A 23,594-nucleotide genomic window follows, 5' to 3' on the forward strand; every position below is an offset into this window, starting at 1 on the left:
TGTTCAATTTTGGTGAGCCCATGCAAATTGTAGCCTCAGTTTCCTGTTCTTAGCTGAGAGGAGTGGCACCCGGTGTGATCTTCTGCTACTGTAGCCCATCTGCTTCAAGGTTCGACATGTTGTGCATTCAGAGATGCTCTTCTGCATAGCTTGGTTGTAATGAGTGGTTATTTGAGTTACTGTTGCCTTTCTATCAGCTCAAACCACTCTGGCCACTCTCCTCTGATCTCTGGCACCAACAAGGCATTTTCGCCCACAGAATTGCCGCTCACTGGATATTTTATCTTTTTCTGACCATTCTCTGTAAACCCTAGAAATGGTTGTGCGTGAAAATCCCAGTAGATCAGCAGTTTCTGAAATACTGAGACCAGCTCATCTGGCACCAACAACCATGCCACGTTAAATCACCTTTCTTCCCCATTCTGATGCTCAGTTTGAACTTCAGCAGATTGTCTTGACCATGTCTACATGACTAAATGCATTGAGATGCTGCCACGTGAGTGGCTGCTGAGATATTTGCGTTGATGAGCAGATGAACAGGTGTACCAAATAAAGGTGCCGGTGAGTGTATATAGTGTTTTATACAAAAAGCTGCTCTTCTGGAGTTTGCCTGAAAGATTTTAAAAAGTTGTATTGACATTTTTAGACTTGTTTTAAGCATTTGAGAAAAACGGTAAATGACATGCACTGTAAATAGACACTCTATACCAGGCTAGAGCAGGATGTGTTGTTACACCGCACTTCTCAGTCAATGCTTATTATAAACAAGTTTTCTTGCTTTCATGTCCTTTGGATTTATTCATTAACGTTAGTTTGTTGATACAAATCTGAACAATAAGAAAAAATGTACAGCTATTACAAATTTATTTATTCATTATCAGACAATCTTGTGTTTTCCCAACATATTGGTCCAAAATACATTATGAAAAAAGTCATGAAAAATATCAAATTGAAATGAGGGATATATTCATATTTCTGAATGCCACAAGACAGTAATAACCTTTCAAATGGGCATTTGAATTAAACATGTTAAACCACATTTAAAGAAAAGGACCTGCATGAAAAACAACTCGCATCAACTGAGACAACAATCAGTCGATCTGATCTGACTTTTAATTAGTCAAAATATGTGGAGCTGTAATTGGAAAGAAAAACGTTTTTTTTTTTTTATTGAACACAAACAGAAGAAGAGGAACTGACAACATGATCATCAACGTGGTGGGGTTGTAATGCCCCATAATTCCCTCTGGCTGCCAGTTTCTTCTCTGAGTATCTGATGTGCATCAGGCAGGCCACTCAAATGCTGGGTTCACTTGACTGAAGGGGTCCAGGAGTGACTCACTGCTCACGCTTCCACTCGGGATCCACGTGCTGCTGGATCATGCTTTCTTCGGTCTCAACTGGAGGGGCAGATGGGAGCAATGAGACCACTTTAGAGCCTGAAGGAAACCAGCAGTGCACTCGAGTTCACAGACTGAGCAAAGGGGGTTATTTTTTATCGCTTACCTTTGATCTGGGAGATTTTTCTTTTCCTTTCCTCAATGGCCAGTTGGCTTACTTATAGCTTTAACACCTGATATAGTTTTTATAGAAATTTAATATGTAGCTAACCTTTTATTTGCTATGTCCCCTGATCCTTTGTTCACCACTCTGTCACTGTGTGTGTAGAGTGCTCAATAAAATTTCATTGAATATTCTGAGCGCTGCTTAAAGATCAGAGAAGCAAAGCAGCATAAAGAGCGTAAGAGTGCTGGGAGGGGGAAAGAATTTGGATATAAAGCATTAGGCTGGAGGGGTTTACTGGTTGGTCCAGTGCTATTTTTGCGGTTTATTTATTTTTATTTTTGTCATGTTCTTATGTTCAAAAATTTGTTATAGAGCAATCTCAACTTGCGTTTCCACACTCAACCATTATTTGGCAGTAAAACGCATCCCAGAATAGGTATACAAAAAGCAGTTTGGAAGTAAAAGGTTAGGTTGGAGATATTTCAGTTTTGGTTCAAAGCCAATATTTTACTTTATTCTCATCGCATTCCTAAATTCAAAAATGTGCTGCAGAGCAAACAACCTTCGGTCCTACACCCAATCATACCTTGGCAGTTAAACGCAACCAAGCAGAATATCCAAAAACAATTTGAATATAAAATGTTAGGTTGGAGGGGCTTACCTGTTGGTTCAATGCCAATATGGAGGTTAACCAGAAAATCAATAATGTCATCTTCACCTTTGGCATCTCTGTAGTTAATCCCTGTGTACCCCGTCTCTTCTGAGCAGTACTGAATGAATCTAAAAGTAGATGAAGGTGTTAGGGTTAGGATTTAGACTATGTGAAGGTAAAGGGACATAATCCCTCGACAAAGTGCTCTGAGAACTGCATTTAATTTTATTACACACATCTTGCAATGCACCTGGACCCATCATCACTGATGTAACCTGAGGTCATGGGGTGTTTCAGGTCTTTCAGCATCAGAAAAACTCAGCCAAGAAATTCAACCATTCTGTGTCCAGGTAGCACTACTTTGAACCCATTGGCTCATCTCTTCTGATCCAAAGCCATCTAGGTGCCATCTCCATAGAGCAGCTTCAGTAACAACTTTCATATCTTTCCTCCTCTGGCTACCTGTGATACCCTACATACTATAGATCCTATACAATGACTTCCCTGCAAAGCCCCTCCAGCCTGCTTCAGTGGGCACACACCTTGCCCTCTAGTCATTCAAGTGGTACTATTCCACCAGTTACTCATGCTTTATATTCAGCTCTCAATGGCTCCTCCATACATGTGGCCCACAGAACTGTAGGCTTCAAAAAGATGTCTTACCTAGAAGTTTCAGTCAAAAGAGCAATGCCTCTTAAGTTGCCTTCCCATGTCAAGCATCAATAACCTGTCTCACACCATCACCAGTGAACTGAATTGGTACCAGGTGCTGACTCTGCTCTTTCATTTTTCTTGTCAAATATTACAGCCTGTCTGGCTGCCTGTAAGGTCCTACTATGCGCTATCCCCATACTCATAGACCCTGTTACCACTTTCAGCACATGGTTATGCCAGCAATACCAGTCCTTATTACTTATTATTCTTGAGCAGCTGCGGAGAACATGCTCTAGTGATGCTATCTTTGCACACATTTGGCATGAGAGACAGTCCACTTTTCCCCAGCCATACAGGTTGGATGGACTAGGCAGCATATCATAAACTACCTGCATCAAAAAGAAAATATGATGGGACTCTGCTTTCCAGAGCTCTGCCAATGAGACTTTACAGTCCAACACATTTTCCTACCTAGTTCATGCTCCCTGCTGTTGCATCCCTACCATTCTAGCCATCCCTTCATCATCTACTGCTGTGGCCTGTACACACCTCCTTCCGCTGGACCTTGTCATATCACCATGATAGAAGACACTTGTACTCTTCCAGAAACCACTGTCCCTACCGCCATGCTATGCTGAAGCCAAACACAGCACACAGTCGACTTTCCAATTCTAGGATCACTTGAGTCCCAGTATAGCAGCACTTCACTTACCTGTGTTACCCTAAGCTCCTCATCTGTGTCCAGAATTGAGCCACATGTTGTTTGCAAGATCTACCCACAGCACTGCTAGGTCTCCCTTGTTCTCACAAGCCTCTCTAATCAACTGAATCACCAAACGAATATGCCCTCAGCACCCTGGTACCTCAGGAATCCCGCATTTCTGCCCCAATGTGTCAATGTCAGCATTCCTGAGGAGGAATGCTGTTAAGTGCTGAGAGACAATGCTGAGGAATAATATGCCCTGTACATTTAACAGAAAGATAACTCTGAATTAGTTGATCCTTTTGGAATCCACACCCCTTTAGCATACCCCATTTGCCATGCAACAATGCCCATTCTCTAGATGACCTTCAGGACCCTCCACAACCTATACAAGAGCTTTAGACAAAGCTCATAGACCCTGTAGGGCACTCCACTTGGGCCTGGGGCTGACCCTGCTGTTTTCCTAACCACCTATTGTACTTACTTCAATATGAGACTCTGAGCATGGGAAGCATGTGCAATGGTGATGATGCAAATGGAGGATGAGAACAGGTTCCTGGCCAATGAACCTTACCGTCTCCACGTCTTGTCCATGTTGAGAATGATAGGATTCCCCACCACAATTAAGAGGGCCTTAGCCCTAGTGATAGCCACGTTGAACCTCTGTCAGGAAGAGTGTGACATATGGAGTGAAATGCAATGAAAATGACAACGTGAATGAATTCTGTTATATGGTAGCAGGCTATAGCAATAAACCACAGGGAATGCTAGATACTGGCAGGGCTACACAATTACAAAGCATCTCTATACACTGCTGTTATACCTTTTCACCAAGTAAAACCAAGTGCAATATTAAAGTTAAACCACCTATGTGCCACACTTCAGTGCCTTGATTTTATTTACATTTATACTTTTTTGTTGAGTAGACATACATCTCTATGAACACCACAACAGCACATCACACCAACAGAAGAAAAGATCTACATGCAGACATTTGATTCTAGAGTACAATCAATATGTCTCAAACCACGGTATAAACCAGTGCACAGTGTACACTTGTCTATTTCACTGAGCAGGCACTTATTTATCCCAACTGATATTTCCTACAACTTTTTCACACGCTGCTTTAAAGGTACTAAGAGGCAGGTACACTGCCATTGTGGCACACTTTCTACTTGTTCATGCACTATATCACTCTGTAAAAGCAAACGCTGCAAAATACACACACACACACACACACTTTCAGAACCGCTTGTCCCATACAGGGTCACGGGGAACCAGAGCCAACCCGGTAACACATGGCGTAAGGCCAGAGGGGGAGGGGACACACCCAGGACGGGACGCCAGTCCGTCGCAAGGCACCCCAAGCGGGACTGGAACCCCAGACCCACCGGAGAGCAGGACTGTGGTCCAACCCACCGCGCCACCGCAGCTGCAAAATAAGTAAGTAAAAATGTTAACGTATAATAACTGTGTGCAGTAAGGAGAATGCAGGGTGTCGAGTACCTTCTCATTATTAAGGAAGCCAAGACGGAAATCCTGGTCCATCTTGACATAGTTCCCGGAGCTTCGCACAGTTGACACCATGATGACCTTGCGTTCCTGTCCTTGGAACTCCTCCACCACACCTACCTAGGGTGACAGAGGCTGTCTTACGGCACCCACTCACACCACCAGCCCCATTGCCCACACTGTCATTTACATCTAAACATTACGTTAGTTGTTATTTGTCATTGGGGCCTTTTCACATCTGCAGTCAGTATACAGAGGCTATTGAAATTGGATGGGTTGATGAATATTCATCCTTCTTTATTTCCACCATGTTACATTTATAATTAACAATGGCCAATAATGTTTCCAGATTCAGAGCTGAAACAGAATATACTGATGTATAGCTGAGGAGAAAATGTATATGTACATTTTGTCACAACCTTGATGAGGTGATACCAAAGGACCATAGGAGAAGGTCATCAGAGCTAAATTGACATACATGACAAGCACCTGCACATCATTAAAAACACCCTATAAAGGAAGACCACCTACCCACAGTAGTTGCAAAATCTCATCAAGAAACCTTGCCTTTCCTCATGCTCAGCATTATTCTTTACTCCTTATCAACTGTCTTTCGGACCACAACTCCATAGGGTACGATCTTCGCCTTCAAACCCCAAACTTTTGGATAACGACCCTTGCTCTTTGGACCATGACCACAATTTCTCTGACTAAGATTTTCACCTGCGAACCCAAACTACTCCGAGAACGACCCTCACATTTTGGACCACGACTCCTCGGACTACGATTTTCTCCTTCAAACCCCAACTTTTCAGATCACGACCCTCACTCTACGTCACTTCAGACAACCATTATCTTCGCGCCTGCATTCTGACTGACATCACGCTAGAATTGCGATACATTCCAGTGATACTCTGCACTCTGTCTCACATTGTTGGAAATCAGTGTTAAAGGGTTGAAACTTTATAGAATGGAGGGTGAAAATGTCATGGTGATACTCACCTTGAGCTCCTTGATGTCATTCAGTTTGCGCAGGTCCTTATCATGAGTTCTGACAGCCTGTTGGATTTTCTCAACCTACCAGAGAATTCCAACAGAGTGATACACACAAGGCAATTATGAACTAAACAGATCAGAGGCACCTCAACTTGTTGGTTGTCGAGGGACCAAAAGATCTAAGCTACAGCAATCTAGAGTTACAAACTAATGTTGAAAGGGGACACTAGGCTTTGCTTGATGGTAGACAACGATGGAACAGATCAAATATGGGTGACTCTTATGTTAAGCCATTTTTAACAGTACAAAATGGGCTTGCTTAAAACCTACTATAGTAAACCAGAACTTTACGTTGCCTTTAGCGTATGCAACAGGGCTGAGTTTACTAACACATTGCGGACACCAAGGTGACACCAAGATGATTCTGTGGCCAGAATTCCCACTTTATTCCAGAGAGCAACACTTATATTTTACACTATGGACCAAAAACTCTGGTTAGAGTTCTATGTGGTTTTAAATAATCCATTCCTTAGTCAGTGTCTTTCATAAGATTGACAACATCTATTATCTTTCACGATACAACTGTGGAAATGAAGGGAAAAAATGTTTAAAAATCAGTGTTTGTCACTGATGGGGAATGAAATAACAACAATTTCCACTCTGTTCCACCTTACAAAGGGTCATCTTCTAAGGCATCAGGGAACAGTTTTAAGATTCTCCTTCATGAATAAAATAGTGAAAATATATTTTTAGGGATTAGAAATAAAGCTTATTTGATAAGCACATAATGTTATATAAGTGCATATCAATTTTTAGACAGATTCTCCTACAAGGCTTGAACTCTCTGTGCACCGCTTTACCACTTTAATGTATTACCCTAAATCTGATAATCCCTTTCCCTTAGGTTCTCCTGGTTAATTTAGAGTTCAAGTTTTTTTTTTTTTTTTCCAAAGCTAATTTGACAGTAACATGGTTATATTGCTGATGACTATATCTTGATCACAGTTACACTTTTAAACATTATTTTTACACATTTCCAGTTTGACTCTTACTTGTTTCCTATAGGGGGCAATGATTCCTATTTCCCTCGGTGATATGGTGGCCAAGCCCTTTTTGCCCTGAGTCTGCAGCAGCTTTTTAAGGTAATCCACCAGGACCTCAATCTCAGTCGTGTTAAAGAAGGATGGGCTGTTGCCTTCTCTCTCATCTTTTCCGGTCACACCATGAAAGATCACTGGGAATCCCTGGGGGTGAAAAGGGAAGGTCAAAATAAATGTTCAAGTGTGTGAAGCACATTTATGAACTCATACACCAGGTGCACACACAAATTTTACATCAGTTTAGCATCAGATTTGACAACCACATGAACAACTCTTTTGCTTTATTGGAGTTGCTGTTTTCCAGGTAATATATGGAGCACTGCTATACAACACTAATATGGAGTGAAAAAGTGCTACATATAGTGAAATCTATGTAGTAGGTATATCTCTCACACACAATGTCTACAGCTACTTATCTCAAGTGGGGTCATGACAAACCAGAACCTAACCCAGCAACACAGGGTATAAGGCTAGAGGGGAAGGGGACACACCCAGGACGTAACACCAGTCTGCCGCAGGGCACCCCAAGCAGGACTTGAACCCCAGACCCCCAAACAACCCAGACCCACCAGAGAGCAGGCCCTGGCCAAACCTGCTACGCCACTGTGCCCCCGCACCCACACCTCCAGGTATATCTCTCCACCAGAAATAATGGATCAGTCAATTAGTTACGTGGAATAGTGTGGCATGCAAGCAGACAACTTAAGTGTCACCTTCAGTTTCATACACTAAAAGTGAATAAACAGATTACATTTAAAATACAGAATTTTTAAAATGTCATACTGTAGAATTCCACACTTTGTGTGAGAAGTGGATGAAGCGAGAACACTGACAACAAACAGCAAACTGGACCTACGTGGCTGTCGACAACAGGAGATGCACCGAGCATACGAAACACTATCAACATTTCATATTTATCTGAGTATCTGTGTATTGTGTACACATTTACTCTGCTTGATAACTTCCTTCTTTATTCTTAGTTATTTTACTGAGGTAGCAGCAATTCAGTTTGGTACCCTTAATGAAGGTACTTCCCTTATTTGGGTATATTGTAGGTTGTGTGCACTTCAAGGCAGTATATTAAATAGAGTACAGTTATACAGTAGAAGGAACAGATATATATATATATATATATATACACACACACACACACACACACACGGGGTCGCGGGGAACCAGAGCCTACCCGGCAACACAGGGCGTAAGGCCGGAGAGGGAGGGGACACACCCAGGACGGGACACCAGTCCGTCGCAAGGTACCCCAAGCGGGACTCGAACCCCAGACCCACTGGACAGCAGGACTGTGGCCCAACCCACTGCGCCACCGCACCCCCCTACATATATATATTATATATATAATATCTATAGAAATCTTTGCATATTACAAGTGTGCTGTTACTTTAAGACAGTCTCACACTCTCACTTAGTTGGCAGGAATCACATTTGCCCGTTTGTATACAGGTAAACGTATTTTCTTAAAAACTCACTCACTTCATAATAAAAAAAAAATTCATTGTTAAAAAAATATATTTTTGCATAATGTCTGAATTTCGGGGGTGCGGTGGCGCAGTGGGTTGGACCACAGTCCTGCTGTCCGGTGGGTCTGGGGTTCAAGTCCCGCTTGGGGTGCCTTGCGACGGACTGGCGTCCCGTCCTGGGTGTGTTCCCTCCCCCTCTGGCCTTACGCCCCTGTGTTCTCGGGTAGGCTCCGGTTCCCCGTGACCCCGTATGGGACAAGCGGTTCTGAAAATGTGTGTGTGTGTGTGTGTCTGAATTTCAGTAAAAATGCAAAAGTGTTTTAAAGTAAGACATGGTCACAAATAAGGACTGGCATAGTACCTTTGAGCAAGGTACTTACCATTATTGGGTAAGATATATGTAATTACCTTAATGTTGTAAGTCACTTTGGAGAAAAAACGTCAAGTAAAAAAATAAGTGTAAATGTAATGATGCTGTCACGCCCACATCCACAGGCTCAGTGACAGCACCGGCTGCTGATTAGCACGGCACGGTATAAAGGCAGCGCCATCACGTCAACAGGTGGGGACTCTACAACGCCCATCAGTTGGCTTGTGCATTCAGCGTCTTGTTTTCCCAGTACCCTGTTCCCTGTTTAACGTTCCTACTTCTCCTAGTTTTTTGACCTTGGATTGTTCACCAGTTTACTGAGTATTGCCTCGCCCCTGAAACAATGTTCGTCCCTCAGAAGATCCTCGCCTGTCCCCGACCTCCGTCTCTGATTATTCCCGTGTTTTGACTCTGAAATAACAGCACCCGCACTTGGGTCCAAACCCTACCTCCCGTTTCCTGTTCGCGACCGTGACAGACGTTCCTATCAGACAAGATACTAGGGTACCATAAAGCTGGGACCACATAACCAACTGTAGCCGAAGAGAAGAGCACACAGCACCCCTGTCCTCCCCCCTCAGGGCCTCCTACCTTCTTAGGCAGATACTCCCATCTGCAGTAGGAGTTGCAAATGACCTCATTAGCAAACACCTCCAGTTCATCATCATAGAAGAGCTCGTTGGGGATTTTGAGGATGGCTGGGTGAGATCTAGGGGACAACAGTCTCAGGTGAGGCTCTGCCACTTGATGTGGTGATGCTGCAAGGGACGCATGCAAGGTGTGGAATTGTTGTAGCGGTTAGAGCCGCTGCCTTGTACTCAAAGGACTAAACCTTGAATCCCATTTTCTGCTGTGGTACCCTTGATCAAGGTAGTTACCCTGAACTTAGAGTAAAAAATACCCATCTGTACAAATGAGTAAACCAGTGTAAGTAGCTTTACAATCTAAATTAATCTGCAGAAAAGCATCAAAAGGATGAATGAATGTGATTCCCACCTAAGACGAAAAAAAGACAATTCCACAAAACTGCATTAAATGGCAATTTAAATCAGAAAAAAACAACATTAAAGAAACACTTCTGGGACACGTCACTGCTACATTTACATATACACAGAAATGTGTCTGGAAGTGAACTAAATGTTGGGGATGTCCACTCTGGGCTACAGACTACCTGTAGTTCCTCAGCAGCTTGGTGACAAAGCGGTTGTCCAGATGGCCTGTATTCGCATCTTTCTTGTACAGAGGGTTGGTCGTCATCAGCCTCTCAAGTAACGACAGTCCTGAAGTCCCAACAAAGAGCAGCCTCAGTCAGTAAACCTGACATTTAACATTCAGGAAAACAAAAACGGTCCAAGTTTCTTTTGAGGTCTGCACTTCTTCCCCCTCCTGCTCCTGTGCTCTGACATGTAAGGAGAAGGTAAGCGGTCAGGTGAACAACTGCTGTTATACAACAAATATATTTTTTTTCCTTTTTGACAGTGTTAGTTTTTCAGAATATAGCAACAAAGACTTCTAATAAAAACATTACATGTTAGTGTGGAAGATAAAGGCATTTTACGTAATGGTTACCCATCCAAGTCTCGGGATGTACTGTGAGGCTGAATCCTTCTCGAAGCTACCTAAACCCATTTTCTACACTACAATTTTCTGCTGTTAAAATGTTTAACAGTTGCTTTGGATAAAAGCTCTAGCTGAGCCAATGCTCCTTTGAACTGCTGAATCTGTCCTCACGCAGCAGCCGTCTTTCTGAGGTCTTTAGCTATGCATCATAATGTTTTCTTCAAAACCATAGCCATACATGACAGCTTTCAAAAAGACTCATGAGCTCTGCCCTTCAATAATGAATCTCCAAAAAGTCTTCTGATATTCCTTCAGCATGATCAAACGTTGGCCCTATGGAGTCTTCCCTCACCAACAGAACCCAGCTTCACGAATCTCACTATTTTTTAAACAGCAAGTGCCTTGAGGAAGCTGATTTACATAATAAATGCCTGATCCTCCAATAAATCCATCCAAAGTTCCCCCAACGTTATCAGCATCACAGTGTTTCCCTTTTCTTTCGTTTTCCTTTTTTGTGTTCTCACAGTTTGTAGCACGTGACACGCCCCACATATGCACACACTTGGCACTTTTACTTCTACACATCTATTTGGAAGACAAACAATGTTGGATCTACAAAGCTGAAGATTTAATAAGTGGTCATTAAAAAAGTCGCATGTAAAACAGGACCCGTCCTGGGTGTGTCCCCTCCCCCTCCGGCCTTATGCCCTGTGTTGCCGGGTTAGGCTCCGGTTCCCCGCGACCCCGTCTGGGACAAGCGGTTCAGAAAATGTGTGTGTGTGTGTGTGTGTGTGTGTGTAAAACAGGACCTTTTTAGTCTTTGTAAATCAAGAACTTTTATTCCTGCATTTACAGTTTTGCATAAGGGTACACATTGCATATCAACTCACGTAGGCTTCCGCGGCCTTGTCATTAGCCTGGAATTTAGCATCTTCCGGAGTAGACCGCGTTGTCATAGAGACTAATCCCAACGTTTCGTTTCCTATGTTGTAAACATCCTCAGGGTTCTGCATCGTAAACCGTTAGACATTGTCTTCATGGATCATTGATGCTAAATTCCAGTCTAAACACATTGCATATGTTTGTAATTTGGACATGCTCATCATTTTGTGTGTCAGGATCATGGCCGAGCACCTGATTCTTACCTAGTCCATAGTTTATAGCAAAAGGAGACCTGAGAATGGGCCCCAGCTGCTTAGGGTCCCCTGCCAGCACCAGCTGCCCTGTCTTTGGATGGAGGAGTCCTGGGGACACAAAAAAAGAGATGAGTGACTTCCTGACTTCCACTAGGCGATCTCTCCGTGAAGTGTCCTTGACCGCAACAGTGGTGACTGCACCTCAGACTCCATACAACACGGAATTTGTGTCATTTTAAGAAGCATACCAGGCTATTGGATTTGTTTCTGCATTTCACTGGAATTTGTTGCCAGCTCATGTTCCTGAGAAATGTTGCTGTCGCACACTTGAGTAAACCATGTGAACTCCTTAAACCACTATATTCATATCAAGCAAACCTGAACTGAAGAAAACAGAATTGTATTATTTTGTGCAAAACAGTATAAGACTTTATGAACAAGTGCTTGGTAAGGAGACGATCTCCATTACAGCCCATGTTCCAACACAGTACCACTAACTACACTTCTTGCTCTATCACGCAGTGACATATACTGTAGGTCGGGGCCCCCATGGACTGGACTGAAGATAGCCACTTGATTTTTGCCTTTGATCCAGAAACTCATGAATTTGAATATCTATGTCTCAGCGCTGGGACAGCAATGCTTTCCCAATCTCCTTGTGACTCTCACAAAGCTAAACAAGCTATGTAGAAGGAGCTAGCTAAGGACCAATGGTGTGACATGTGGAAAGGAAATTTGATTTTAAAAGGTTTACTATGCCTACATGCTGCTATAGTAGAATGTTTAAGAATGTTTAACTGCTGAACAGCCTATGCAAGAAAGTGCCACATTCCAGGCAGTAGTTTGGTGTCAATTTGCCCCTTTCTGTGTCAATGAGATAACAGAAAAATGCAGATTTCCGTAAATCCCAGAGGACTGTTTTATGGGAGAAAGGAGATAAACTGGCGATTGTTGGAAGTGTTTTACGAGAGGATGGGAGATTGAGGGGCACAGTGACATGTCTGGAATGTTGAAACAAACCATGTAACTTACCTATGCTTGCAAAGATCCGCCCTAGAGTGTGTATAAATATCTGCTTGTTAAGCTATTGCGGTGTGACTGTCACCCATGTGCACATGAATAAATGAAGTTTTCTGCAGTCTGAGTGCCTTGTCGAACTGAGTCTTTTCTTCCTACCACAAACAACACATCAAAGGACACACCTGATGACATGGCATGCAGCAGTCTTTCTAACAGCCTTTCTAAAGACTTTCTAACACCTTCTGACCCTTTAATTTACCAAGCTGGACATGATAAAGGGTAAGACACATGATGCTAATGCTAAAGAAGTTTTTGCCCTCTGTTGTTGCTATGGAAACTAAACTCACTAACATACTGGAATGAGAGCTTTCCTGCTATCAAAGACATGGCCGAGTCAGGGATGATAAAGCTCAGCTACACAAACTTGATAGAGTGCATTGTTAGTTATAGACTAAATGGTGATCATTTTTGACCTTCACAGAGATAACTGGCATTTCTGCGATTTTTCTAAGTACACACAACTGACACTTCATTGCAGTTCAAAACAAGAGAAGAGACTACGGACAGAATTAACTGTGATAAGACACAAGTCTACTGCACTGGGGTTTACACAGCCCTTCAAGTGACCTTTTATTGTTAAACCACAACCAAACCTCCTTTTGACCAACTCTGAAACGTTTGGAACTTTATATTCAGAAGAAAGTGATTGGGTTAGGGGGGCGGAGTGACGCAGTGGGTTGGACCGGGTCCCGCTCAGCGGTGGGTCTGGGGTCCGAATTGGTGTTGGACTACCTGAAGGACATCACTGGACCCTTGTTGGACCCCCTGCAGTTTGCTTACCGAGCAAACAGGTCTGTGGATGATTCAGTCAACATGGGACTGCACTACATCCTGCAACATCTGGACAGACCAGGGACTTATGCGAGAATCCTGTTCGTAGACTTCAGCTCAGCCTTCCACACCATCATCCCATACCTCCTCCTGTCCAAATTAACCCAACTCTCTGTGCCCACCTCCATCTGTCGGTGGATCACCAACTTTCTGACAGACAGGCAGCAGATAGTGAGGCTGGGAAAATTCTCATCCAATACTCGCACGATCAGTACTGGCGCCCCCAGGGATGTGTGCTCTCCCTACTGCTCTTCTCCCTGTACACCAACGACTGCACCGCTAAAGACCCTTCTGTCAAACTCCTGAAGTTTGCAGACGACACCACACTCATTGGCCTCATCCGGGATGGTGACGAGTCTGCTTACAGACAGGAGGTCCAAGAGCTGGCTGTCTGGTGCAGTCATAACAACCTGGAGCTGAACACGCTCAAAACAGTGGAGATGATCGTAGACTTCAGGAGAAACACCTCAGCATTATCCCCACTCACCATCATGAACAGCGCTGTGGCAACAGTGGAGTCATTCAGGTTCCTGGGCACCACCATCTCACAGGACCTGAAGTGGGAGCCTCACATAGACTCCATTGTGAAGAAGGCCCAGCAGAGGTTGTACTTCCTTCGCCAGCTGAGGAAGTTCAACCTGCCACAGGAGCTACTGATGCAATTCTACTCCGCAGTCATTGAGTCTGTCCTCTGCACCTCTGTAACTGTCTGGTTCGGCTCAGCTACGAAGTCAGACATCAGAAGACTGCAGCAGATAGTTCGGACTGCTGGAAGAATCATCGTCACATCCCCCCCCAGCTCTCCAAGAACTGCACTCGTCCAGAGTCAGTAAAAGGGCTAGCAAAATCATTCTAGACTCCTCACATCCAGGCCACTTCCTCTTCGAACCCTTGCCATCTGGCCGGCGCTACAGAGCACTAGGACAGCCAGGCACAAGAGAAGTTTCTTTCCTCAGGCCATCTACCTCATGAACAGCTAAATCGCCCCTAGAGAGTAAACCAGTGCAATACACAACGCTATTTATATTTATAACGTTTTATCACATCATATCTCTTACTCACACTCCCTTGCATTTGTAACTAGTGACTATTTTTGTATAGAATATTGGGTACTGTATATTTTTATATATTTTTCATCCCTTATTCACATACTCTATCTTCTCATCTATCTTGCCACTGTCATTCTGTCTGTGCTGTGGAAGTTCCTGTCACCAAGACAAATTCCTTGTATGTGTGAACATACTTGGCAATAAAGCTCATTCTGATTCTGATTCTGAATCCCGCTTGGGGTACCTTGTGACGGACTGGCGTCCCATCCTGGGTGTGTCCCTTCCCTCTCCAGCCTTACGCCCTGTGTTGCCAGGTTAGACTCCAGTTCCCCGCGACCCCATATGGGACAAGTGGTTCAGAAAGTGTGTGTGTGTGTGTGTGTGTGTGTGTGTGTGTGATTGGGTTAGGGTTCGGTCAGGATGCAAGACCTGTGTTACAATGCTAATAAATTCTGGAATTCACAACATTCCATTTTTATTTGACCAAACGTGTGTCTGTGTGTGTGTGTGTGTGTGTGTGTGTGTGTGTGTGTCATGGTCGCGTCAGAGGGAAGCGGCGGACCCAAGTGCGGAGCGGTAATCGTGGTGTCTTCGGGGAAATCCAAGAGAGGAGGTCAGAGGACGGGCAAAGGGTCTTCAAGGTGCGAACGTCGTAACAGGGAGGATCCAAAAGGCGAGGTCAGTGTGCAGGCAAGAGGTCGATAATCCGAAGGAGGCAGTAGATCGGGGGAACAAGGGACGGGTTCGGGGAAGGCGTTCAGGAACAGGAAATGGCTGGAGAAGGTCGCTAACGAGGAGGCAGATCAAGGTTCCGCATCAGCTGGTTGTTCGACGCAGCCTTTTATGCTGCGGTCTGCGTTGGGTCACAGGTGTTCCGTGTTGGTCCGAAGGTGTGGGCGTGGCAGTGTGTGTGTGTGTGTGTGTGTGTGTGTGTGTGTGTGTGTGTGTGTGTGTGTGTGTGTGTGTGTGCGCGTGCCCTCCCATTTTTGCCTAATTTTGTACTGTCCCTCAACACAAGGTTTTATCTTTCTTTTCTGCTCCCCAGTGGTCTAACAGTTACCACTGACACTGATCCTTGTAACTAACACCTCCTATTGTTTCACCTTGCATACCTCTGTGACATAACAGTGTGAAGAACTTTCAAAGTGAAGTATTCGGTCTGTGAACTTAAAATCTTCCAAGAATACATGTTGTTATCAACATCCCCAGTTTTATTTTGACGACTGGCAAGAAGGTCGCCTTCTAGTTCCCCTCTATGATTTACTACACTTCTGGGATTTCTTCATCAAAAAATGGCACAGCAGGACAGCAGTACTGTATCCATCCAGAAAACCGATGGTGTAAGTCGAGACACTTCAGCGCCTGGTTTCAAACCTGTGACCCTCACCAGCGATTCCGATGATGCACTCTGGCTCCGCAGCATGGCCTGCCTCGTCCACAAAGATGTAGGTGAAGTGGCCCGGCGGGAGGCCTCCAGAAACTAGTCTGCCGAAACAGTGTACACAAGCATTTGCAAACACAGCACATAACATAGTTTCCAAGGTGCATAACTGACACATCAGATACTGAATGTTTTCCAGCCTTATAGTGTACAACAGACGTTCCCCTACAAGGATCAAATGGTACCAATAAGGCCAAGTCTTGGTCCTTAAGTCCTAGCCATACCGTCCAGCAGTGAACACAGTGGTGACCAAGATCTTGTACTCCATGAGCTTCTCCTTTGAGGGGAATACAAAACAGCCTTGATTCTGATCCCAGTTGCAACAGCCCTGGGAAATACAAGGAGGATTGTTATTACTGCTGCAAACAAGTCGGAGGCCCCATTACGTTAATGGAAAATTTCAGGTCACGCTAATTGGCAAATGATTTATATATCAACAGCAGTGGCTTCTAGTGAAAATAACTAATACAGCAACTAAGAGTAACCGAGGCCCACGCAGACATCAGTTCCTCACCTAAGATTCTCAGTTAAAGACAATAACTCGTTCCAGCAAGCAGGTTGTTTAACAAAGAGTACAGCATGCATTCACCATTGTACAATTTTTGTTTATAATTCTTCCTTTCTGGACAAAGCGGTACAGAGAGGGACTGTAAATGACAATAAATAATCTCCAGTCCATCATGGACTACGATTCTCACCCGCTGCACTGTACTGCTAAGACCTCTACAACAGACCCAGTGGATGATTCAAATAATCAGTGTTCCAGGTGTGGCTTTGCAGACCCCTCACCAGAAGCTTAGATGGCACATCATCTGGGTTACGACTGCTGGCATACAGGCGGTACACCTTGTGGGCATCCACATGTGTCAACAGGCGATCGCAGAGCAGGTCAGTGGCACTGTTGGAGGGGGCAGAGGCCAGGATGTGGGCAGACGGGTGGTGTTCCTCCACCTAGAACAGAGAGCCCACCATGGTTGGAATTTACTAATCTATGGTACCGCACACAGTAGAGTAGCAACTTATCACACTCATTGCGGTTGTGCTCTATCGCCCTCCTGGGCCTCCCTGCCTCTTCCTAGATGACTTCGACATCTTGTTGAGCTCTCTCCCAGGGGACAACACTCCGTTGATTCTGCTGGGTGACTTCAACTTGCATGTCGAGGACATTCATGCAAGCGGCCGTCTGTCGCTCCTGCTATCCTTTGACCTCTCCTTGTCCCAGTCCCCTGCCACTCACAAAGCTGGTAATTGCTTTGACCTTGTCTTTTCCCATAACTGTGGCTGTCCTGTCCTCTCTGTTACTTTCCGCCATAACCTAAAATCTCTCTCGCCCTCCTACCTTGCCTCTGCCACACTGTCCACTCTCCCTTCTGCTGCAACATTCTCACAGTTCTCCACAGACAATACTACTAATATTTTTCTCTCTGCCCTGTCTTCCTCTCTAGACTCTCTCAGGCCAGCACGCCCCATGCCACCCCATGGCTGACTGACATACTGACATACTATGTCCTAACAGGACCAAACTACGGGCGGCATAGTGGCGAAAAACTAAGACTAGCATGAACCTGGATGTTTACAAACAACTCTTACCAACCTTTCACTCTGCTGTCTCTTCAGTTAAAACAACCCTCTTCCACAACAAAATACAGTGTGCAATTAACAAATCACACAGAGTGTTTGCCACCTTCTCATCCCAACTGTGTCCTCCTTCTCCTCCCTCTTCTCTCACTTCTGATGATTTTGCTTTGTTTTTCAGAGACAAAGTCAACACAATCATGAACAAGTTTTTGGCATCCACCCACCCTGATCATGCTGGACCACTCTGTGAAGTCACGCTCTTCAAATTCAAGCACCTATCAGGAACTGAAAGCTCCAACCTTCTGCTGTCACACAGAGCCACCCCCTACTCACTAGATCAAATCCTATCGACACTCCTACAGACCATCTCCCTGCAACTCTCCACCTTCATCTCCAAGATCATCAACTCCTCGCTCTCTTCTGGCTGCTTCCCATCTGCCTTCAAAACATCTTCATTTCATCTCTGGTAAAGAAACCCTCTCTGGATCCTGACTCAGTCCAAAACTACAGGCCAGTCTCCCTCCTCCCTTTTCTGTCAAAAAACTCTGGAACGGGCAACCTGTGATCAACTATCTGAATAGCTCCGGATTCTACTCTCCTCTCCTGGTCAACTTGGCATCAAAGGAATGGTACTAAGATGGTTTGAGTCCTACCTATCTAACAGATCCAATCAACTGGTCTGGTGGGGTTCCCATTCTTCTCCTCTGCCTCTCTGAATTGGTGTCCAGCAGGGCTCAGTACTAGTTTCTCTGCCCTTAGATCTCCTCTCTCAGCCCAATTATTGCCTCCCATGGATTCAACTACCACTGTTACGCTGATGATACCCAACTCTTCCTTTCCTTTCTACCTGGAGCATCAGACATTTCCACGCGCATTGCTGCTTGCCTGATGAACATCTCTACATGGATGTCTGATCACCACCTACAACTCAACCTCTCCAAAGCAGAGATCCTTCATTTCCCAGCTTACCTGTCTTCCTGTCGTAAACTCTCTATTAAACTGGACAGCTCACTGATTTTGCCTACTCCCTTGGCTAAGAGGCTGGGAATAATGATTGACTGTCTTTTTCTCAGCACATCGAAGCCACAACTCGGACCTGCAGATACAGCCTGCATAACGTCCGCAGGATCTGTCCTTACCTCACAACTGACTCTGCCCAACTAATTGTCCAGACCATGGTGACATCCTGTCTGGGCTACTGCAACTCTCTCCTGTCTGGCCTTCCTGCTACTGCCATAAAACCTATACAACTGATACAGAACACTGCTGCCCGAGTTGTGTTTCACTTGCCGAAGCATTCCCATGTATCTCCTCTACTCATCTCTCTGCACTGGCTTCCTATAGCTGCCTGGATCAAATTCAAGACCCTGGTTATAGTCTAAAAAAGCATCAATGGATCTGCTCCCAGATATCTATAAGACCTGGTCATCTGCTACACCCCAACTAGACTGCTAATACTCCTCCACCTCTGCCCACTTGGTGGTCCCACGTATAAAAGGTCCAAAATCAAAAACGTTAAGATTTTTGGTTCTGGCTCTGATGTGGTGAAATGACCTCCCCCTTTCACTCAGAACTGCTGAATCTCTCTCTACATTCTCTCTCACTTCTTTCATGATCTCTTAAGTGCATGTTAACGGTAAATGTTTATGCTGAACTTTGTGATTATAACTGTTGAATAGCACATAAACCTTTATGCAGCTACTTGCAAGATGTAAACATTTGTTACAATTGTGTGATTAGAAATTAACAATAAATTGATAAACCTTTATGCAGCTACTCATGTGATGTACATTGGTTCATATGGTGGAAAGTAACAAACTAACTGTACTTGAGAATCACAGGTCTGCATCTAAGTCTTTCTGCTAATGTAGTGCACTCATTGTATTTTTTTGTGACATGTATGTCGCTTTGGAGAAAAGCATCTGCTAAATGAATACATGTAAATGTAAAATGAAAAGGTCAGTTTGCTCTATTACACATTGTACATTTTCTGTCTTTATGACTAAACACTAATTTACTCAGCAGTACAATGTACAGCAAGATCACTCAAATCCTGTCCTAGAGCAGTACACCTGATATTTTGTTGTAATTTACTTTGTGATACAGTACATACATAACATTATAAATTGTGCACTATTATACAGTTCACGCAGCAATTTATATAGTCATTGTTATTTGTGATAAAATTGGCTGCATCCACCTATCCTTTTGTGTAAAGATACAAGAGACACTCGGGACCATGTTCGTAATAGCTGTTTTACAGCCAGAATACCAGGAGGAAACTGCAGTAAGAGCAGGCAGCATGGCAGTTAGTGCTGTCACCTCTAGGTCTGATGATTGCAGCTTCAAATCCCACCTATGCAGTAGTGTCCTTGAATAGAGCACTTATCCTAAAAGTGATCCAGCTGTACAGATGGGTAAGTCATTGTAAACAGCCTAATGCTGCCCATCCTTTTGGAGAAAAGAGTCAGCTATGTGAACAAATGTAAACAATAGAAAGTGCAAGTTTGATAAGAAACTATGAATTTATGGCACAATGAAAGGCTACAGAAAGCAGGAAGAACCTGTTTGATGGCTTCCACTAAGGTGACGGTTTTGCCAGTTCCAGGTGGTCCGAACACCAGATAGGGAGCGGGCCTGGACACCCCTGAGACAATATGACGGACGGCGGTATACTGCTCCGGGTTCTGCTCCAGACACCTGTCAAAGAGTCTGTAGGGTGGAGGGCAGTGAGGCTCCTGAGGGAAACCTTGGGAGTAGCGGCTCTTCCTCAGAAAGCAATTCACTGTCCTCCTCTCTCTAGTCCATGAAAAGAGATGAAACGGTCTGTCATCATCATTTTGATTTTTTTCATCGTGCCATTGCAGATTTCTGAAGAGGCGCATTAGCTAATAAAAAAATACAAAGGTAGTAAAACTAGAAACATATGAAAGGATATAAGGAAATATGAAGAAAGGAGGAAGAAAATAAGTAACAGAAACTACTTAAAATAACAGCACTTCTGTTTACAGCTGAAAAATGTAAAAAAAAAAAAAACAATCTAGGAAAAAACACATTGTTAATAAATTTAATTTATATATACCTGCTGCTTTTCTCCAAAACAACTTAGAATGTTAAGCTACCTACCAATATTTATACAGCTGGGTAATTTTTACTACAGTAATTTAGGGCAGGGGGGTGTGGTGGCGCAGTGGGTTGGACCACAGTCCTGCTCTCTGTGGGTCTGGGGTTCAAGTCCCACTTGGGGTGCCTTGTGATGGACTGGCATCCTGTCCTGGGTGTGTCCCCTCCCCCTCTGGCCTTATGCCCTGTTACTGGGTAGGCTCTGTGACCCTGTATGGGACAAGAGGTTCTGAAAGTGTGTGTGTGTGTGTGTGTGTGTGTGTGTGTGTGTGTGTGTGTGTGTGTGTGTGTGTGTGTGTGTGTGTGTAATTTAGGGCAAGTATGCTGCTTGAGGGTACTAGTGGGTAATATTAAAATCATCAACCTTTGGGACCAAAGCCAGCACTGCATGCTATGAGGTACCTGATTCTCCTCACCACCATTGAGAACATCTTCCCCCCATGTTCAGTAGAGCAATGCTTCTGAAGTGATTGGTGTTGCCAGACTCCAGTTGTTTTAGGATGAGTATAGCCACTGTTGTTCATGACTCAAATGAAGTCCATTGGTTCTTCCAGACCACTCTCATCAGGTTCTGTGGCAGCTCTTATATAAATTATATGGTATGCAATTGATCTTAGGAGGCATGATATTGAACTTGGAAACTGGATGGGGCCTAGGTGTGGTACATGCTCTGGTGAGCCAAGTGGGATGTTCTTTTAGAGATGACCAAACTGTTTATTAGTGTACTCCGTGTTTTTTCCGTGGTGATTTACAATTTCGCACTCTTCTTCTCCTCCTGGCATAATTCTCCTTCCTATTTCATTGCTTCCTGTTCCAGTTTGCCTGTTTCTGCGCAGATATTCTGGTCTTGATTTGATCCCAAAATGTCTTCAGGCCACCCTTCTTGAGTTCAAATGGTTTAAACAGCAAAGGTCATTGATGAAGACAGCATGTGAACCCTTACATTTAGTAACTAGCCCTTCTTCACTGTCCATAGCCCCAAGAAAATACTTTCTGTAGCTGTTGCTCAGACCTGTGCAGCAGTTAGGAGGTATTTTGCCCATTACACTACACATTGTTTCAGTTAATGTCTTCTTCTTCTTCTTCTTCCGCTTATCCGGGGCCGGGTCGCGGGGGCAGCAGTCCAAGCAGAGCCCTCCAGACTTCCCTCTCCCCGCACACCTCCTCCAGTTCCTCTGGGGGAACCCCAAAGCGTTCCCAGGCCAGCCAGGAGACGTAGTCTCTCCAACGTGTCCTGGGTCTGCCCCGAGGCCTCCTCCCAGTGGGACATGCCCGGAACACCTCAACAGGGAGGCGTCCAGGAGGCATCCGGAACAGATGCCCGAGCCACCTCAACTGGCTCCTCTCGATGCAGAGGAGCAGCGGCTTTACTCCAAGCTCCTCCCGGGTGACTGAGGGTGTGCCCAGCCACCCTGCGGAAGAAACTCATTTCCGTCGCTTGTATCCGCGATCTCATTCTTTCGGTCATGATCCAGAGTTCATGACCATAGGTGAGGGTAGGAACGTAGATTGACCGGTAAATTGAGAGCTGCGCCTTACGACTCAGCTCCTTCTTCACCACAACAGACCGGTACAATGACCGCATTACTGCGGACGCCACACCGATCGGTCTGTCAACCTGCCGCTCCATTTTTCCCTCACTCGTGAACAAGACCCCGAGATACTTAAACTCCTCCACTTGAGGGAGCAACTCCCCCCTAACCCGGAGGGGGCAATCCACCTTCTTCCGACTGAGAACCATGGCCTCGGATTTGGAGGTGCTGATTCTCATCCCCGCCGCTTCGCACTCGGCTGCAAACCTCTCCAGTGCACGCTGTAAGTCTTGATTCGATGAAGCCAACAGGACCACATCGTCCGCAAAAAGCAGAGACGAGATCCTGCGGCCACCAAAACAGACACCCTCCGTTCCCTGGCTGCGCCTAGAAATTCTGTCCATGAAGATAATGAACAGAATCGGTGACAAAGGGCAGCCCTGGCGGAGTCCAACATGCACCGGGAACAGGTCTGACTTACTGCCGGCAATGCGAACCAAGCTCCTACTCCGGTCATACAGGGAACGAACAGCCCGTAGCAGCGAGCCCTGAACCCCATAATCCCAAAGTACCCCCCACAGGATGCCACGAGGGACACGGTCAAATGCCTTCTCCAGGTCCACAAAACACATATGGACTGGTTGGGCAAACTCCCATGAACCCTCCAACACCCTAGTGAGGGTATAGAGCTGGTCCAGTGTTCCACGGCCAGGGCGAAAACAGCATTACTCCTCCTGAATCCGAGGTTCGACTATCGGTCGGATTCTCCTCTCCAGTACCCCGGCATAGACTTTCCCAGAGAGGCTAAGGAGTGTGATTCCCCTACAGTTGGAACACAATCTCCGGTCCCCCTTCTTAAAAAAAGGGACCACCACCCCGGTCTGCCAGTCCAGAGGCACCGTTCCCGAGCTCCACGCGATGCTGTAGAGGCGTGTCAACCAAGACAGCCCCACAACATCCAGAGACTTGAGAAACTCAGGGCGGATCTCATCCACCCCCGGAGCCTTGCCACCGAGGAGTTTTTTGACTACCTCAGCAACTTCAGCCAGGGTAATGGACGAGTCCCCCTCCAAGTCTCCAGCCTCAGCTTCCGCTACGGAAGGCGTGTCGGAGGGATTGAGGAGATCCTCAAAGTACTCCTTCCACCGCCCAAGGACATCCTCAGCCGAGGTCAGCAGCACACCACTTCCACTGTAAACAGTGTTGGCGGAACACCGCTTCCCCCCTCTGAGTCGCCGGACGGTTTGCCAGAATCTCTTTGAGGCTGACCGAAAGTCTTCCTCCATGGCCTCA

At 45.1% G+C, this 23,594-nt stretch overlaps 1 protein-coding gene across 3 annotated transcripts in view; it reads right to left on the reverse strand.

Annotated features, from left to right (window-relative positions):
- Positions 1–847: 847 nt before the first annotated feature.
- The window catches only part of LOC108928219 (putative helicase mov-10-B.1), a 51,828-nt gene continuing 29,081 nt past the window's right edge, over positions 848–23,594 (reverse strand). For 2 of the 3 annotated variants that reach the window (XM_018742054.2, XM_018742053.2), the window contains exons 10-22: positions 20,211–20,358; positions 16,858–17,019; positions 16,293–16,396; positions 16,015–16,112; positions 11,677–11,775; positions 10,143–10,251; positions 9,563–9,680; positions 7,076–7,267; positions 6,030–6,104; positions 5,022–5,147; positions 4,090–4,178; positions 2,168–2,286; positions 848–1,439 (exon numbers count right to left, since the gene is read on the reverse strand). In XM_018742054.2, coding sequence (XP_018597570.1) covers positions 1,339–1,439; positions 2,168–2,286; positions 4,090–4,178; positions 5,022–5,147; positions 6,030–6,104; positions 7,076–7,267; positions 9,563–9,680; positions 10,143–10,251; positions 11,677–11,775; positions 16,015–16,112; positions 16,293–16,396; positions 16,858–17,019; positions 20,211–20,358 — 1,540 coding nt within the window. In that variant the 3' untranslated portion in view covers positions 848–1,338. The remainder of the gene's footprint in view (positions 1,440–2,167; positions 2,287–4,089; positions 4,179–5,021; positions 5,148–6,029; positions 6,105–7,075; positions 7,268–9,562; positions 9,681–10,142; positions 10,252–11,676; positions 11,776–16,014; positions 16,113–16,292; positions 16,397–16,857; positions 17,020–20,210; positions 20,359–23,594) is intronic. The other variant, XM_018742055.2, reaches the window with a different exon arrangement.

The sequence above is a fragment of the Scleropages formosus genome, chromosome 25 (assembly GCF_900964775.1).
Source record: "Scleropages formosus chromosome 25, fSclFor1.1, whole genome shotgun sequence".
Lineage (NCBI taxonomy): Eukaryota > Metazoa > Chordata > Actinopteri > Osteoglossiformes > Osteoglossidae > Scleropages > Scleropages formosus.